The 20,283-nt window shown below is 31.3% G+C and overlaps 2 protein-coding genes across 2 annotated transcripts; both read right to left on the bottom strand.

Annotated features, from left to right (window-relative positions):
- Positions 1–368: 368 nt before the first annotated feature.
- LOC125815970 (gibberellin 20 oxidase 1-D-like) lies at positions 369–2,543 on the bottom strand. Its single transcript, XM_049495547.1, has 3 exons — positions 1,992–2,543; positions 1,413–1,734; positions 369–851 (listed from the first exon to the last, which is right to left on the bottom strand). The coding sequence occupies exons 1-3, from the start codon at positions 2,501–2,503 to the stop codon at positions 588–590; spliced, it is 1,098 nt and encodes a 365-aa protein (XP_049351504.1). The 5' UTR covers positions 2,504–2,543; the 3' UTR covers positions 369–587.
- A 4,668-nt stretch (positions 2,544–7,211) lies between these two features.
- LOC125815963 (polygalacturonate 4-alpha-galacturonosyltransferase) lies at positions 7,212–13,951 on the bottom strand. The gene is made up of 11 exons (XM_049495542.1): positions 13,731–13,951; positions 13,425–13,578; positions 10,456–10,490; positions 10,313–10,372; positions 10,071–10,208; positions 9,873–9,951; positions 9,748–9,794; positions 9,292–9,626; positions 8,837–9,194; positions 7,944–8,531; positions 7,212–7,850 (listed from the first exon to the last, which is right to left on the bottom strand). Exons 2-11 carry the CDS (start codon positions 13,573–13,575, stop codon positions 7,575–7,577), a joined length of 2,067 nt encoding a protein of 688 aa, XP_049351499.1. The 5' UTR covers positions 13,576–13,578; positions 13,731–13,951; the 3' UTR covers positions 7,212–7,574.
- Positions 13,952–20,283: the final 6,332 nt, after the last annotated feature.

Genomic DNA, 20,283 nt, shown 5'->3' with positions numbered 1-20,283 from the left:
ATTAAAGATATAAGTATTTATAGATGGGAACCCACAAACTAAATTGTTGGTTGATTTTGTGGCAATGAAGGATCCATCAAAGTTACTTTATGCTGCCCACTGTGGGTTTGAATCTCTATAGGAACATTTTTTAACTCAATTTCTCTACTTCTTTACCTTACTTTTTTCCATCAGTTTTGTCCGATTATTATTGCATATTAATTTTTTTTTTATAAGAAATTCATAAATTTAAAATTATGAATTCGTATATGATCGTTCCTCGCTTATTATATCATAAAAAAAAAAAGTTGAATGTTTTGACACCACATATGGTAATACTCAACCAAAGGGACAAAGGAAAAGATGAAAAGCCACACACACATATAATAATAGGAATAATTTTTATTTCATAAAATTGGAGGTAGGGGTTGGGGATTACAATGTGAAGAATCAAACTGTGACCAACAAGGTGAAAATTCAGGTAGCTAACCAACTGAGCTACTAAGATTATATTCCCTTGTACTCTTCTTGTAGGTAAATTAAAGTTCAAACCTTAGCATGGCACAAATAGAAATAAAAGGACATAATATATTATTATTATTATGTGTTTAGGAGGTTTTGTGTAGAAGCCAATGCACAAAGGCATCAAGAGTATTTCTGTCAGCTCTATAATGTTTTTGAGTGAATTCAAGAAAAAGTGGCCATGTGAAATCAGGGAACTTCCTTGGTAGATTCTTAGTAATCAACTCTTTTGGTGGGCTTACTATCTTGTCCTGTTTTGGACATAGGAAAAATGCCAATGACTTCCTTGTTCTTCTACAGTTTACAATTGCTCTGTGCAAGCAACTCTTGTATGTCCCATTTGACATTACCTGACAATAATTTCACAATACAAAATTAGCCACGTTGTTACATCACAATAATTAATACATGATCTACATAGATGAATAATCTTTAATGTAAACCATGAATTTGTCTTTCATGTTGTTCTTTTGGGACCATATGTACTTTCATGCTTGTTTTGTCAATGTTTATTGAGTTACATGTATTTTGTGATGTTGTGTGGTTGTGAAAGCTATAATATATATGATCCTTCCTATCCCTTTTATTTATGAATTGAACTTGATCTTAACATGGCATGGAGATAATTTTTATACTATCAAGTCACCTAAAATTAATTTTATGCAACTATTCATGATAATTACTATAGGACATATTACCTACCATAAGTACCATTAGTGACCTAGTCAGAAATTTCATCAAGAGGAATCATATAAAGAAAAAACAATTTTGACTTTATATTTTAAATGTAAGTTTTCTGACAAAGAGAATTCTGATGAACCCTCTTTGCGCGCTCCTAGCTCCACCCCTTACCACACAATATGTTAAAACATGTACAAAAGTGAAATCCTTTACTTGATTTTTGTACTTACCATGAATGTATCACCAATGTTGACCACAAAAGCATTAGTATTAGTAGGAATAGAGTGCCATTTTTCATCCACAAAGACTTCAAGACCACCAACATCATCTTGATGAAGGATGGTTAATGAAGTAGGATCACAATGAGGTCCTGTCCCTAGAGTCAAATCAGGCTTTTGACAAATTGGGTAATAATTCAATCTCATTATTGAATCATTCTCTTCAAAAAACTCTCTGAAATATGATCTTCCCACTCCAATACTCTCACCTAGTAGCTCCGCCACACTAAGGGAAAGCTTGCTCATTTCTTCACAGTATTTTTGGTACACATCCCTACAAGTAAGTAACAAACATGTACTAGTAAGAAAAGTTGAATTAAGGAAGTGACATGTTGGTAACTTTAACCCAACATAAAAATGTCTCGCATAATTTGTGTCAGTTACGTTATGTATGACACAATAGTAGTGATTTTTAAAAAAATAAATATGTTTGTAACAATTATGTTCATTTATAAAGTAGGAACTTATAGAATAATAATTCATATCAAATAATAAAACTATTTTGGTTAATATTAGACCAAATTATCTTACCCAAAATGAGTGTACTCTTGTCCCATGACATTCAAGATGTAATTTTGGACTATATGATGTGAATAGGGGAACTCATCAGAATATCTAAAAGAAAGTGTTTCTTTCCAAGGAAGATTGCGAGAGAACCTATTAGTAAAGCTACTAGCATAACCACAATAATCACCAACTTTTCTCTTTGCTTTTTCCTTTTCAACAAGGGGCTTCCCAAAGAAGAAATCCATATTCTTGTGAGCTTCATTGATGAGCTTCATATCGATGCCATGGTTAACGACAAGGAAGAATCCATGCTTTCGACATGCCTCATTGACAAGGCGAGTGGCATTGGACACCGCAAGGGGGTCACCGGAGAGATAGCCATTCAAGTCTATTGGAGGAACATGTAATAGTGGTGGTGGCTGAGGGCATGGCTTTTCATCATCTGGCCATATGAATTGTTGAGGAATGTTTGCATTGTTTTTAAGGAAATCAAACACAAGAGATGTTTCTTCATCAACTTGTGTTTTATCATGCATTGTTGTTGTTGTTGTTGTTATTGGATATGATGAAGAAATCATTGGAAGAGTGTTTGTTAAAATGAACTCTTTTTTAAGTAGTAGACCATGTTGTAACAACTATATTTATATAGAGATGTGGGGATTCTAACCGTTGGTTTTGAGGGCTTAGAGGAATCCTGGTATCTTACTAATTTATGTATCATGTTTATTGAATTCACATTAAATAAATAAAGTACAATGAATACATCAAAATTAATGTATTTTATTAAAATATATATCATATTTATTGAATTCATATAAAATAAATAAATTCATTATACATAAAGTACAATCTATGTGTGTGTATGATTCATTGTAATATACTTTTTTTGGTTAAATAATTCATGGTAAAATAAATTCAAATTCAATGATTCAATGTAAAAATAAATTCATTATACATAATGTTCATTGAATTTATAACTCTCTAGGATGTAAAATGAATGGGGTCGGATTGAATTTGAGGGTTCAAAATAGATATGCGTTAGTAAATGAGTGGGTCGTTAATTCTTTAAAGATTTCTTAGCTTCCACTTATCATGGATTTTGAAGTGGAAACTTGAGTTTTTAAAGTTGTGATTGTTGGAACTGAAAGTTGTGTTTGTATATGCAATATTATACTTGGAAAAAATGAACTTTTGTGAGCGAGGGTGAAATTTCTCCCAGTTGGAATTGAAAATAATTTGAAGATAAATTTTCAAAACTTGATTCAAAATATATGTTCAAACGAATATTTAAGGATAAATTCTCAAATTCTGGTCCGACATTTATGATCAAACGCTAGCTTAGTCTGAAATGGGTTACAATAAGTCATAGTCCAACTGGCCAAGCTATTTAGCCTAAGTTAGCTCAACTTTACTTCAAACTAGACAAGTTAAAATGGATTGAGCTTTTGAGATGAATTCATTCAAACTTAACAAATTAGAGATTATGTTTTCATCGATTAAGTTTATTACCAATAATATTTATTAGGTAAAGATTCACGTTATAAGGTTAACCTTAATGGTATATCTAAAGATATGGTAATAAGTAAAATTAGTAATGTGTAAAAATATTTAAAAGGAAGGCACATAGTCTTCTGCAACACGTTAAATTGTACAAAAAAACTATTGACGTTCATGTTAGTAGAAGCTTTAATACAACTACAAAATAAATCCAATCTTGTCCATAATGTGGTAAGGAGAAACATATTTTCCAGAAGATGTTTTTTTCATCTTTGGTTAAACAAAAATTTTGGAAAATATTTTCTCTAGGAAAATAAGTTTTTTTAAAATGAGAGAAATAATTTTTTTTAATAAAAGTAGAAAAAATAAATTTTATAAGCAAAGTAACGTTCTTATGTTTATTATATTTTCTAAAAGCAAGTAATATTGGTATTGCCACTGTTGCGTCGTTCTCACTTACTTGAATATTCTTCACTTGTCCATTTTCTTCACTTTTTAAGATACCCATCTAATCCCTTTTTGCCCCTATCTAATCCATTCAGTTAATATCTCAAAGGATCACTTAATTATAAAAAAATTTACTACAATAAAAAAAACTTTTAGCGGCAATAAATATAGACATTAATAAAGAGCTGCTTAAGTCTTTACCGGCGGCACTAGTTAAGTGTCATTAGAACCAATGTCGCTAAAGACTTTAGGGACATATTCAAAGAGTGTTAATTGCTGCTAAAAATACATATTTAGCGGCAATTAAGCTATTAGTGTTAATTAATTATCGCTAATGATATTTTTTTATGTAGTGTTTAAATAGTAAAGTCATTAAATTTTATTTTTGTATTAGTAAAATCATTCAACTTAAAAAATTTATCTTTTAAAGTCGTTCAATCAAATTTATCATTAAAAAATCTCTGCAAAATAAATTTTTGTTTTTATGTCATATAAACCTGAATTCCACAAATTAAAAAAAAAGAAGAAAAAAAGTCATCACCCATCCTATCCAGCCCACAAATTAAAATAATGGATTTAGCTAGATTAGCAAGTAAATATTTTCATTGATCATTTTAGCTAGAGAACTGCTATTTTTAGCTCTTTTCTATGATAATTGTAGTTAAATAATACAAACTTATTTTAGAAACACTATTAAAAATGAGTATTTCAAATTTATTATGTCCTCCCCATACCCTCAAAATCTCCACCTCCAACCTCTTGATCCCCACCCCCCACCCCCCCCCCCCCCAAACCCCCACTTTCGAGAAAACATTTTTCACAAAAATTATTTTGTTTCGAACAATATCTAAACATCTAGTTCAAAACCTCAAGGGGTTAGGTAAAATTATGTATGAGACAGTAATGAATTTTACAGTAAATTTGAGAAAAGTAAGTTGCAACTTGCAACACAACAAAATATGGTGGAGAGTGGAGAGAAAAGGTATTCAAGATACTCAGGGCGGCTCAACGTAATTGGAGGCCTAAAACGAAATTTTAATTTAAGGCCTAAATATAAACAAACTTCGTATACGTATTTATTCAAATTTTATTTTTCTTACACTATTTAGATGAAAATTATTAGTATTTAATATTGTAGTTTTAAGTAAGATTTTATCAACTCAACATTGAAAAACATCATTTCAGTGAAATAATTATTATATGAATTGTTAACATAATTCTATAAATAATAAGTTGACAAATATTAAATAAAGATAAGAGTTAAAGCCATATAATCACAAGAAGTTGATGACTTGGTATACCTCATTTATGCTTGTTGTAATGCTTGAAACTAAAATTTAAAAACAAATAAAAAAAATTGTAATTCACTTTGATCAACACTTTTTACTATTAATTATTATTTTTTTTAAAGTACAAAAGATGTTAAAGTGGGTAAAATAATATATTTTTAAATATTATACTTTTTATCATAAATAATCCATTTTTTCTATACAATTTTTAACACATAATTTATTCTTGATAAAAATTTGAGCCCCCAAAATAAGGCATAAGCCTTATTTTACAAAGCATAAAGCCGCCCCTGTTAGATACTAGGGAATAATTAGTGTACATTAGTTACACACATAATGAGTGTTTAGGAAGATATTTTTGACTATTTTCTGTTAGCTACTAGGGAATAATTAGTGTATATTAGTTACACACATAATGAGTGTTTAGGAAGATATTTTTAACAATAAAATCGTCTTAATAATGATGTAAGTAGATCGCGATAATCATTTATTAGTAGCCAAAATTTTGGAAAAAAACAAAATACTGTACTAAGCCACTTACCAGTGTCCTCTAGCTATATGCTATTAGGTCCCAAAAAAATAGTAATAATTCAATGTTATTATTGTAGATTCGATTTTTCTCCCCCGTAAAGTTCACATCATTGTAAAGTTATTGTCCAATCTGTGCTATGAACTAGGTATTGAGCATGTTATATCTAGCATATAATGCTGCTAACAAATTTTGTCGACACAATCATAATGATTATGTATATTATAATGCTTTTTATGATTGAAAAATCTTCCGTGGACATACAATATGTCAAATATTAATCTATCAATCAGTAGAGCCATCAATATGGGCAAGGCCCGTTGGGCCGGCCTGGCATAACCCGTGATTTGATAGGGTTGGATTACGATTTTTGAAGCTCATTTAAGAAAATAGCTTTTTAGCCTGGCCTGAATAAGTCTGTCAATTTGTGGGGTTTGACAAATATGGATAGGGCCAGCCCCCGTTGGCCAAATAAAAATTGATCAAAAAATAAAAATAAAATAGAGTATTAAAAATAACAAGAGTCTAAACTTAATATATGTTTAAAGTTTGAAATATTACAATTTAAATACAAATTATGTTTATAAAATATGTACTACATAAAATAAAATTCCCTAAAATTTCTAGGAAATCACTACATAGGTCATGGCCTATGGAATATTTTCATATATTTTGTATTTTGTTATGATCATTGAAAAATAATTAGGTTAATATTTCTATTTAGCTATTTATGATTATTACTTGAAATCAAACTTAATAAATATTATAAAGATAATTTTATTTGTGTATTTGATTAACAAATAGTAACACTAACACCATGTAATATTGTCTTGTCGATATTTATGATAATATTTTTAAATTAAAATTTAATTTAAAAAATATATTTTTACGAAAAGAGGGCTGACCCGGAAAAGCCCATAGCCCACGTACTTATGGGTTGGGCTAACCATTTTCTAGCCCACACAAAAAATGACCCGTCAAATTTCAAAGCCTGTATGGATTGACCCGAATGGGGTGGGCCAGCCCATATTGACAGCTCTATCAATCAAGTTCATTCAGTCATACATGCACATGCTTATATAGAGTTAAATTTATATACATCGACAATGTAAATTTATTTTATACTATCAAATTATTGAAAAGAGTTTTGTAGGTAACTTTTCATCTGATTCTAAAGGACATTATTATTTTGGAACTCATTTGCCTACAACCTTAAAAGTTTACAGTAACTTGAGATGAAGGATGGAGCAGTAAATTTATATGAGTGGCTTGTACTAAATCAACAGAAAGAGAGCAACAGCCCATGTTACCTCACATATGCAACTTTTCTGAACTATAGAAGATGCATGAGACATATTATGCAAATACGTACTATATCACATAGACACATATAATAAATATATGGTCACCTTGCCATATTCTATTTGCACTTTGGATTCGACTAATTTTGTCATGCGTTTTGTACGTTCACCACACAAGATATAGTCGTTATTTGTATAAAATTTAGATTTAATTGTAGAATATAAGTCAGTTGATGTTCAAAGAATACACAAAGAGTAAATAAAATTACAAACTCTTTGTTTACCTAACTGAGCATTAGCTCCAAGCAGAGTGGGAATTGATTACAACTTACAAGAGACAGCGGAAATTGTAAAATGAAGTATATATTTGACTCTCAGGGAGGGGAAGAATAAAGAATTAGGTGACATTTGCGCCAAGGAGACGAGACAAATGTGCTGTAGAAGAGCTCTTACTCATCGGTCACAATCAAATTATAGATATGTGTGACCAGTTTGTTACAGAGAAGGTGAGGCGAGAGTAGATCAACTCATGTACTGCTTGCTTTCATTCACTTAGTTTACAGCTGCGCATGTATGGATGGTCAAATTTTATATATTTGGTCCAGTATGGCCTGTACTTTGTCATTGCCAACTCCAACCACGGTTTCATGTTACCATTGTAATGTACCACAGCTGCATTCTCAATATCTGACCGATCAATGCTTGGATTGTATCCCAAACCAAGCACATGCCACGACTTGTCTAGTGGATGTGTGAGCCCGTAAAATGTGATCAGCCCTGGAGGTAGAGTACCCAGTTTCCAGAGGACCCTGTCTTCATTCTAATGCAAAAAGGTAGAAGAGAACCAAAATCCAACTAAGTAAGAATTCAAATATCAAGAACAGACAGATGGAAAGGTAACAAGAATTCTTACCATGTTTTGCCACTTGTGATAAATGCCCGTTATATCTTGCTTCTTCCACTCCTTAAGATCAAACATGTTCATGCCATATGCCCACCCACAGGCATTTGGATCAAAGTTTCTCGCAATATGAGGATTTGAGAAGTTTAGGTACTTGTCAAAACGATGAAAACTCTGACCACAGGTCTCAACTGCACCATTCACTTTCCCATGAAGGTCAACAGACCACAATCCTGTTAAGTCTTTCTGAACAACAATGTCATCATCAAGAAAAAGGATTTTATTCAATTTTGGATAAACCTGAGGGAGATAAAACCTTAGGTGATTGAGCATTGAAAGATATTTGGGGTTCCGGTACTTCAAGTTAGAAGAACCAGCAGATAGGGTGTTGGGATGAGAAGCCTTGAAATAGTATTCTTTCATAGCAGCAGATTCTAGCTGCCGCAGAACAGGACAATATGAAGAATTAAGCCACTTGAACTCATCAACATTTTCAACATGGATTGTAGCTTTTCCAGGAGGGTTCAACAAAAACCACATGTTCATAGCTCCAAAGTTCAATTTATCACTGACTAGATGAAATACATGTTTCTCTGGTTCCTGCAAAAATATCAACACACATCTTCAAATACCCACTAGAAACATAGTGCTAATTTCATTAAAGCCAATAATATAGGTGATGAAATACAGAAACATGCAAGGCAGTGAAATATATTCAAGGGTACCCAACTATAGCATGTTTTTTTCACGTTTGGTGTTTGTTATCATGAATATGATGGGAGTGGTAGTGCACCAACGAGTAACAAGCCAGAAAGTAACATAGAGTTTCTCTCAGACACAACACAATCTTTAAAGCATAAAGGCAAATGTGGATGATGGTCTCCGAAATATCAAACAGAACTCACCTTAGCATTCACGATAGTTGAGTTGACAACGACTGAAGCAGCCAAAACATTATCAGAAAATAGGGCATAATGGAAGAGAGCAGGATTTTCCAGATTCTCACTTCTTGGGAACTTTCTTTTTTCAGGAGGAAGGAGGTAATAATCAATAGTCAAACGCATGGACAAGCAGTGAATCCCATTCGGTATAGTCTTTGCAGCTAATTGGCTCAAAAAAGTGCTCTGCCTCTTCAAACCTCTGACTTGCTCATCCGCAGATTGCAGCATTGCTCTCAGTTTCGTTGTCACAAGCTTGCAATCATAGAGCTGCTCTCTAGCTTTAGATAGCACTTGGCCCATAGCTTTCATTTTCTCATGTGCACTATTGAACAAGTGAACATGAATGTGTTAGTCTCCACTATATGAGGCAGAGAGAAAAGCAAGTTGATCAAGCAAGCAAAAAAGTCAAGAAAAACCACCTGCGTGTTAGATCAGCATCCGAGCCTGAATCACCTAATGCACGCTGACTTTCTTTAAGCCGAGCCTGTAAGTCACGGGTCAAATCCAGTTTTTTTTTCATTGTTGCAATGCTTATGTACACCCTTGCCATAATCATTTGATCTCGCATCAAGCGCACTGTTGAATCAGTGTTATCATTATCAGTTTCTTTCCGCCATACACTGTACTTCCCCAGCACAGAAGAGTCAACTGACTTAGAACGTTCAATGGCAGCATTTTCAAGCTTCACAGTCACATCATCATCTCGTTTCACTAAATCAGCAGCACGCTTTTCACGTCTTCTCTCTCGCAATTGCTGCAGCACAGGTTGAAAAATAGTTATAACTCAGTTATCATAGACACAAGGCAAGCCTCCCAATGTTAATTGAAATAAATAAAGTCAATGTGAGTCTAGCTCGGCCAATAATCACACATACCCTTCTGGCTGACTTGGCAGTTGAATCCACAAACTGCGAATGATCCCCTGAAAAAGTAGTCTTTGATTATTAATATGTGCATGAGGCACTAAATTTATCATCAAGATCTGTAAGTAGCTATTTACCATCAACAGGACCATCACGTTTGCCTCTAGTGATTTCTGGTTTGGAATCTGCAGCAGCTACCTGATTTGGCTTATTTACCTGTGATGCATCAAAAGAGATAACAAAATCAGTATCTTGCTAGTCATGTAATTTTTCAGGACACAGTTTTAGTAACAAAAATCCAAGCGTAGCCGGACTTTCATCACAGAGTTCCAGACCTTTGCATCAGCTGCACTTTTCTTGGCTACAATTTCTTGCCCAACAAATTTCCATGAGGCAGACAAATTGTTCTTTCTAAGAGAATCAAGACTGAGAGGTCCTAAATCATCTGTACTGGCTTTGATGATGTCAATCACCTGAAAAGTATGCATGATTACTTAAGAGTAAGAAATTATCCTCATTGTAGACCAAAAGGAGAATGCTAAACTTAATAACAAAATTCAAAAAATTGAAAACTTGCCTCTTTTGTCAACAAAGGTTTGATTTGTTGAAGAGCAAGCCTCTCTCTCCAATCTATATCCTGCAGCAGAATGAAAATTTTCCTTATTCAACTACATTCAGCATCCTGGAATTCTAATCGATGCAATATATAGCAAAGCCTACCTGTTTACTTGAAGTGGTTGAAAAATCATTATGATCTGCAGAAGAACAACAAGTTGAGTTATAACAACTTAGAATAATATGTGAGGCAACTGTAGTAGTTGTAACAATTACATCATGAGTATTTCATCCCACAAGTACAATAATAAACACCCATTTAGAAGTGAGAAGGGCCACTCATGCAGTTGTTACCTTACATTTCTCACTCATAAGATGCCAATCAACGACAATCAAACTAGTGTTGGTTACCCCAAGCCCTCCACCAACAAGAATAACCCTCTGCCCTTCCAGCATAATATTGTAAGTGACCTACTTTCTCTTTAAGGAGTACAATGAAGTAGTTTTTAAATCTTTACTACTCTGAGATATCGTTTGTAGTTAGCAATATCTGAGATTCAGTTTCTCAATCTCATAACGTTACTTTAAAATATACTCCCTCCGTTTCATTTTACTTGGCATGTATACCAAAAATAGATGTTCCATTTTGCTAGTCCATTTAGCAAATCAAGAGAATTCTATTAGTTTTTTTCCTTACTACCCTGGTATTGAATAACTACATAAAGTAGTAGTAGTCAAATATAGAGTCCCAAAGCATCATTAATAAGGCTATTTTAGTAAAATACACCTCCAATAAAAGTTTTCTCAAGGGGTGTGTCAGGTCAATATGGGCCAAGTAATATGAAACGGAGGGAGTAAAAAATATTCAGACATGATTTTAGAGTATGTTAAGAGTCAACCATCTAACTGACTTAGCAGATCTTGTGAAATAGATAGACAAGAAAGTTGACCAGTTAAACTACAATAGTATAGAGCTATAGAGCTTTCCAGTTAAACTACAATAGTATGAGCTGTAGAGCTAAAGGGCCAACCATTCCAATTTTTTATCACTTTCAAACTTCTATTCCAGTATTATATGGCATAGAGCTAAGAATAAGAATATCTGACCTCACAACACCTTAGAATGCCAGTGAATGGAGAAAGCATAAAATGACTATGATGAGAAGCAGAAGAAAGAATAAAGTGGGTTTTCAAAAGGACTTCACAATGTTCTTCATCAACAAGGAAATTCGTGATGGAGCAAGATGGATGCACATCTTGATAAGGGAGGATATACAAGGAATACAAGACTCTGAGATGAGTCTCCAAATTCCAAAAATGTGGTATCAGTCTCACCTTAATGAATCACCGGTCCTAGCAGAGCAGAATTACTAAGAACCTTTTTGTTTTATTGACCAAATCTATCTAGCCAAGCACCCTGTATGAACTCAGGATGCTCTCGCAAACCTCTACTAGTATATTAATATCCAAAAGTAAAATACACAGAGGAGAGAATTATAGAACAGTACTTTCTTAAAGAAAAGATATAACCTAATAGAGGCATATCTTTTCCATTCATTTTACTCTGTTCTGTTGTTGTTTTGCTATGGGTGTACGTCTAAGTTCTAATTCACTGCAATAGGATAAAGAGGTTTTGATTTAGAACATGTATGATACCTCAAGCAATCAACGAAAATTATTTTTGAGGAGTATTGAGTCCACCCAGCTCATTATCACTTATTGAAGTTTTTGTAGTTAAAAGGTTATTTTGATAGAAAAGAAATCACATCGAAGTTTATAATCTGAATAGTTTAATGAATTTAAATATTTTGGAAGGTGTGGAAGTTGTTTAGAGTGCTACTGCTAGTGGATGGAAGGAGAGTACTAAAAAGCTAATAAAAGGCAACACATCACAAGAGTTTAATAAGTCCCTCAGAGTCTCAGACTAATACCAATACACTAAAAGGTCAACTCCTATGAATCTAAAATCAAATTGATTACACAAAAGCATGCAGCGTGCAGTTTCTGCAGGTGGATCTAAAACAAAATTGGAAACCTGAAATCAGAATCCAAATTCATGATCACAAGACATCATCATAATTCTCTGCCTAATGCAGAGCAAGTGAAAAGATTTCAACTAAAATAAACAAATGTACTGTTCCTTTTCTTAACCTCAACAGGAACACATTGGTATTAATACAACAAATACATATCAACAGAAAAATCCTATATCCATTAACACGGAGAGAATAAAAGCCAAATCCCACCACCCCTCAACAGAAGAGAGTGGTACTAGTACTCCCTAACTCCATTTAAGAAGTCCATAGATCACAGGAGCATCAGAATTAGGCAAATCAAATTCCACTACTGAATCTATCAACTCTCAATAAAAATGGGCTTAACTAACCAAAAATTTATCACACTTGAACACTTCAAGAATTGCAAACCCTTCAGATTTCCCAAATCAACATGCTTCATAATTGGCTGATATCCAGGAATGGTTGATAAAAATGGAGCACCAAGGCACTTTAGCACAGGTATATGATTCTTTTGCCGTATACCACAATTATACTTTTTGACCGGAAGTGCACAAATCAAAGAGTGAGTTTGTCACTATGAGGAAATAACCTTGTGTCCCATTTACGTTAAATAGTCTCCAACTAGAAGCAACAAAACTTAGTTAATCCTACCAACATCAAAATAGATGGACTCAATGAGAAGAGTTCAGCAAACTTTTTAGCCTAAAACAAAATGTAGCTTCATGCATTTAACAAAGAACACATTTTTAAAGAGAAAGGGATTGTAATATAAAGCAAGAACTAAGGAAGTACTGTGGTATTTACAAATGAGCAAAAAAAAAAACAGAAGAGTGTCTTTCCAATCCTAGAGGCTAAAGTATTGATTCTGCTTCATTTACTAGTTCCTATTTCCACCAAAAAGAAAGCAAAAGTATGCAATTAAACTTAGGACTGAGACATGGTTGAAAACATAAAAGAACTAATCAAGGAATTGTTTGTTGTAATACATCACTCTCAATTTGTACTAACTAAGTTGAAACACACACAATTTTCACTAGTCAGATAAACGCGAAAAAGGGAGATAATCAAACCCCAGAAATACAAATACTATGTCTTAATGAGAGTATATAAACTAACCAACTGAAGTAGAGGCGTAAAGGCCACGTCCAACAAAGAAAATCAAAGGAGCAAGGAATGAACAGAAGATAAGAATCACAATTGGGAAGCTAGATCCAGCACTTTTGTTCCTTTGGGTGCCTAAACCTGATGAACCCCTCTTCAATGCCATGTCCTGTTTCCAAAAACAAGAGTCAATAAACCAACACAAGTACAAATCAACAGAAATTGCACCCATAAAAGAACCCCCAAAGGAAACAAGAATGACCCATCAAAGATTGCACCCATAAAAGAAGAAGTAGAAGTAGAAAGAGGAAGAGAGATTACATAGGGACTTTCAAGAATTGAAAAAGATTGGATTTTTAGGTCTATGAATGATTCTTGAAATCACAATGTGATTAAAGAATCATGGTCTCTGATAAATGAAAGGGAAAAATGGGTATCTGAAAGAGAGAATATATGAAGAAGAAGAAGAAGAAAGAGATCTGAGAAAATTGGAGTTTGAGAAGAAAAAATATTGAAGGATTCTTTTTTGCTTTTTTCTTTCTCTTCTGTTTTCTCTCTCTTTCAATTTCTGATTATTATTATTTTCTTTTTGCTGGTTTTTTTTTTTAAGAAAGTGGAAAGTAGAGGCTACGGCGTCGTTTTTACGCCGACACGGACCACACTTTACAACTTGTAATTATTTATGGTTAGGATTAGGAAAGTCATGGACCTATGATGTAACCTAGTTATGTTAAAATTAGTATTTTAATTATTTGATTTGATATATTAATAATGAGAGAAAATTGTAGAAATAGCAAACATATAATAGATATAATAAGACTTTATAACTATAGTTTTGTTTGTTATGCAGGCTGCGGGTTGTATATTTCTGTCCATTTGTATATTTTACTTACGAATATATAAATAGGGTAAGTATATACAAATTTTGTATTTATACATTTAGGATTTTTCAGAACTCTGTTTGTATATTTCACTTGCCAATATACAAACAAGGTAATTTATTATGATTTTTTCATAAATTGTATACAAATAACTAAGGTAAGCATATACAAAATTTTGGATATATAATCAGGAACCGAATTATACAAATTCTGTATTTATACAAATAAGACAAATTATACAAAATCAGACGAATGACAAAAATTGGGAAAACTGTATCCACACATTACAAAAATTGGGAAACAATGAAGACTGTATCATCATTGTTGCTTTCTCTTGTTCATTAAAATTTGATGTATAAGTCGTTTTGAGTGAATTCTATATCGAAAAATTTGAAATATTGAGCGAATTTTATATCTAAAATTTGGAACTGTTTAGAGGTATTTTTGAGTTGGTCGGGATTAAATAATCAATGTATACACCATGTATATAGTCAGTGTATAGTTAAGTTATATTCAATTTTTTGAGTGTATCATAATGTATAGTTATTGCATACTTTCTATGACTTTTAACTATTTTTTGTGTAAGTAAAAGTATGATTATGTTTATTGTAAACTAATTACTTTATTGTATATTTTTAAAACTAGCCTTATTGTAAATTGTGTTTTTAATTAAGGAAAAATTACTTAAATACACATCTTATTTTACCATAATCTCCTACCAAATTTTCAAAAATCCCCTCTCGAATACATCACTCTCTTCTCGCTGATACATCCATATCCCCTCTCGAATACATCTCTCTCCTCTCTGATACATGCCTCCCCTTTCAGATACATCTCTCCCCTATGTATTCAGATGTCCTATCCCTCTCTGATACATCCCTCCCCTATGTATTTGGATGTCATAACTCATATCCCTTTATGATGCATCCCTCCCCTATGTATCTGGATGTCATAACTCATATCCCTCTATGATGCATCCCTCCCCTCTCAGATACATCCCTTCTCTATGTATCTGGATGTCTAGTGATGTATCCAGAAGTCCAATGATGTATCCGGAAGTCCAAGTGATGTCTATGGAATTCATAAATTTTGAAGGAATTTTTGTAATTTGAAAAAGAGTAGGAAAATAATGCAATTAACTCTTAACACTATGAAATTTCTATAAATTATACCATTAATCCGACTAAAGTTTGATAAAAATCATCCCAAGACAAATACTTGTCGTAATTGGGCCCAATTGTAAAATCAGTTGTGTGCACATCCAACCATCTTCAATATTTGCATCAAATCAAATGGACGGTCGGAAATCTAGACAATATATCACTTAATTAGAGTACTTAAAATTAAGGAAAAGTTACATATTTAGCCGCTTGTCAAAAATAATTATAATTTTTAGTGATATATATGCCAAAATATACACTAGTTCTGTATAAAAAAAAATGTATATAGCATGTTTATTTATCTAAATAAGGGTGTATTTTTACATAATCAAGAAATCAAATTAAAGGTAATATTTAATTAAGGGCTGTTTTATCAAAATCACTTGTTATTATCTATAAAAAACATGTAAAATTCTTAAGGATTGGGCCATTGCCCATGAAAACTTCATGCCATAAAGGTACTATTTGCTGATTAGCAGGCATTTGGTCATAAGATTTAGGAGTCGGATTTCAAAGCAATATTTGGTTATCAAATATGCATAGATTTCAGCTTCACTTTCAAGTCAAGTCATAATTTTAAAATTTTCAAAATGTAGGATTTTGAAATTCCAAAAATATTTAAATGTAAAACTTGACTCATACATTTATATTTTGTAAAAACAAAAAGAGACTCATTATTTTAAAATTTTGCAAAAAAAGACTCATGCTTGACATGAAGAAATTATTCACACCATACCATGTAGAAGATTTATATTAAAGAAAAGCTAGTTACTACTGTTGTTAATTTTTTGGACTAGTGAATCTTTATAAAATTATGTTTATTTCAAAGTTTGTAATAACATGTAATTGCAAAAAAATATTTATAAAAAAAGAAAATCAAGATATGTGATTTATTAATGCGTCTCCTCGTGATATTTTGGTACCTTGTTTTATAAGCTATTATTTGCTCATTTGTTAAGATTGTATAAGAGTTAAGGAAAGTTTTGATGTTTTGCATAAATTTTGAGGTTTTTACGTTCATGAAAAAAAATACAATATAAGAAGTCTAAATTGCATATCCAAAAGAAATTTCAACTTCAAAAGAACTTAAATATTTTTCAAATCATGTCCAAACAGACCCTTAACGAACCTTGATGAATTCATAATTATTATTTTTATAGATAGTTATTATAACTTTCAATGTTAAACCGGTTTATTAGTTCAATAAAGAAAAGAAATACTAGAAATAATAAGGTTCAACATTAACTTTCTTCAGTTCTTTCCTAAGACTATTAAGTATCGAATGATCAATTTGGATTATTATAATGGGCTCTCATCACTTGGATTATTATAATGGAGATATTTTTTTTGAATATATACAAAAAAGAAAAAAATATTATAATGGATAATTATTTTAAAAAAATATACAACAAAGAAAAAAATAGAGATTTTTTTTTTGAATTCTAATATCTTCTCATAATCTAGGATTATTATAATGGGCTCTCATCAATTGGATTTAATAATAATAAAGTTACTCCCTTCATTCACTTTTACTTCTTCAGTATTTTAAAATATATTTTTATTTTTATTTCTCATTTTTAGTAACTATTGTGGTAAAATAGTGCACTCAAGAGTGTGACATAGTGGTTGAGATCTTTGAAGTCACAGATTCAAAATTCAGACATTGAATAATTCTTGTCGTAGATATATATTACGTGAAATTAGTGTACAAATCAAAAGTGAACAAATAAAAATGAAATATGCAAAAGTGAATTTCATTAAATTCACCTGTATTTGATGAGTGGTGGAACAATTGAATTTGGTCCCCATTAGTCATGAGTAGATGAAGAAGATTCAAAGGAAGTATACGAAATGATGCCTTGAAAGCTCAGCTTGTTTATAAATGGAAATATATAGTACATTGAAATGCTACCCACTCCAATCCATTAAAACCTTCTAAAAATGGAAAAATCTAACCACCACCACAGCCTACTAAATTGTTTCCACTATCTACTTCCTTTTTATAATTAATTCATTTAAATGCATAAATCTTACTAAAGTAGACTATTTTCGTTCCGAGAGAACTCAAATCCAAAATCTTTATTCTAATTAAAACTTATATATATTTTTTTTTACCTCACCATGTATACAAAGATAATTCAATTATATGGTTTGGGTTGTGTTTGTTTATGGACTTTTAATTTGATGAAAAGATTTCTGAAAGGAGCATGTGATTTATTCATTTATTTTACTTGGAACTGGAGGATTTTATTTATATATTAAGGTTCATTCATATAGTGAGAAACTTGTATAATATATGATACAATTCCAAACAACATTTCTATTGAGAGCGCCTCTTACAAAAAAAGGAGATGTTTCAAACTTTAAAAACATAAGGAGCATGTGATATTTATTCGTACTAAAAAGTTGGTTTTCCCCCTGCCACTCAAAGATATATGTTACATACCACAAATTCAAAGGCATATATATGTTATGGAAAAAGATTATGACTAACTATTCATAACTCACACATCATACGGAATTAGCCCTAAATTAATTAAGTACGATGATGAAGAAGACGTTTTGTTTGTAATAATATTACGTATAACAAGTTTGTAAAGGGGACAAATTTCAATTAGAAAATGTTGTAATATCATGTGATTATGAATAAATATAGACTACTCTAATACTCTAATAAATAGAGAAATAAGAGAGTACGTACGTACGTACTAGTGTTAGAAAATAGTGAAGGTGTAAAGTCATATCAATGAAAGGGATAGAAAATGTGATGTGCTCTAAGACAATCCAAGGACATCTCTATATTAAATACGAATAACTGCATTGCGTTTTAACTTGTTGATAAATAATTAGTGAAACAATAAATAATATGGGAAAAAATAAGTTCGGGGGCCATAGGATTTAGGATCCCTGCATATTCATTAAAAGTTCTATGTACGTCAAGTGTTTAATTTCAAACGTGACATTATATAATAATATACTAAGATATAGCTAGTATGATATATTTTTATTTAAGTACTCTAAGCTAAGAATAATAGAACAGAAAGATAGAAAAAGATCCATATAGTTAATTAATGGAATATCCAATGTTTTTTCTCAAGTACTCTAACAAACTAGTTAGGATTATGTTTTATGGCTTAATTAGATGCTTAATAATCACATTTGATTCAATGTTTGTCAAGAGCTATTTCAACTTGGTTACACGCTTAATGTTTGTTGTAGTACTAATAAATTTGAGATTATAATAGAATTACTTATCATAATCTGAAGGGAAACCTTAATTTGTTATAATTATAAATGACATAACTTTTTAATTAATACTTATATTGAAATGAAATAACATAACCAACCCTACGTATTACTATGGAATCACTAAACTAAAATCTTTTTGTTCACCTTTAATTTGCCTTTTTTTTATATTATCAAATGCTCAGTATCTGTTTTGATGTTTCAACTAATTTAGATTTACATAACGTTACATTAACGTCCGTTAAGGAACTGATGTTCTCAAAGCCCGAATACAAAAACTTTTAATTAATTATACAATACTCCATTAAAATAAAGTTTCCAAAATAGGAAGAATCGTCTAAAAATTGGGTGGTGCTGGAAACAACCAAAATCAGAAATATTTACAGTGTGATCACATGACTTTATTTACATGCACTGCTACTGCCACCCCACTATATACAGCTCCCATTGAAATAAAAAATAAAAATATTATTCCAATATAATGTATATCTTAGTCTTCCCTCTATTATGTTTGTCCCAAGATTCATGCCAAACCTATGCATCCTGTCTTCCTCTATTTGTAGTCTTTTTTATATTGCAATTGATTAAGTAGTGTAAGCGCCCGTTTAGACATGATTTTAAATTAGATTAATTTCAAGTTGAAATTTTGTTTAAATGTATATATAATTTTGAATCTTGTATTAATTAGAAGCTCCTGAAATGCTGCATTAATTAACAAATCACATATTTTCATATTTCTTTTATAAATAAATATATGTGCTAATATGCTAGTACAAATTTTTAAATACACATAATTATATAAAGATTCGCTAGTTCAAAAATTCAAAAACAAAAAAACATGACCAAAGCCTAGTAGGAAGGGAATAGACTTGCCCTTTTGTCTGCTCGTGGGACGAAACAACAACTCAGTAGTACATTTGAAATATAGACTTGCCCTAAGCCTAATATTAATATGTTACCTACTTTTTCTTTCTTTTATTTTAATTAGTCTACTTTGAAATAAACTTAGCTTGAAATATATAGGTCATAGAAATTAATTTATGTTACTATGATTGATTCTGATATCATATGAAAGAATATGAGGAATTAACAAATTTTGTAAGGCAATAGGTGGAGCGATCTAGAATGTTAAAACTTTTGTAAAATTAAATTCTTATTAATAAAAAATCTATCAATTTTTATAGGAGCTATTCAGACATACATGCGATATGAAATTATGATATATCAAATTAATATGAAGATAAAGTTATGTTTGAATGTGCAATTTGAATTTATAAGTTTATTTTTTTCCCTAAACATGAAAAAATCACAAGTTATGAAAACTATTTTAAAAAAATCAGTCTTACACAATGATCTTATCAAATGAATAAATCACTTTTCTTTCCTAAATAAGATATCGAAACATTCTAAGACAATAAACCACATATTTTCATGTTCTTTTATAAATAAATGTTTGTAATTACAAACTTTCAAATACACATAATTTTATAAAGATCTATAAGTCAACAATAGTAGACTAGTAGTAATGTATTCTTTATCTTTAATATAATCCTTTCATTTGGTATGAACAATCTCTTCATGCTAAAC

This window comes from Solanum verrucosum, unplaced genomic scaffold, assembly GCF_900185275.1.
Source record: "Solanum verrucosum unplaced genomic scaffold, falcon-dt-bn FXZP01000261.1, whole genome shotgun sequence".
NCBI classification, from domain to species: Eukaryota; Viridiplantae; Streptophyta; class Magnoliopsida; order Solanales; family Solanaceae; genus Solanum; species Solanum verrucosum.
Note: the sequence above shows the minus strand (reverse complement) of the source record. Positions and strands in the feature narration are given on the sequence as shown.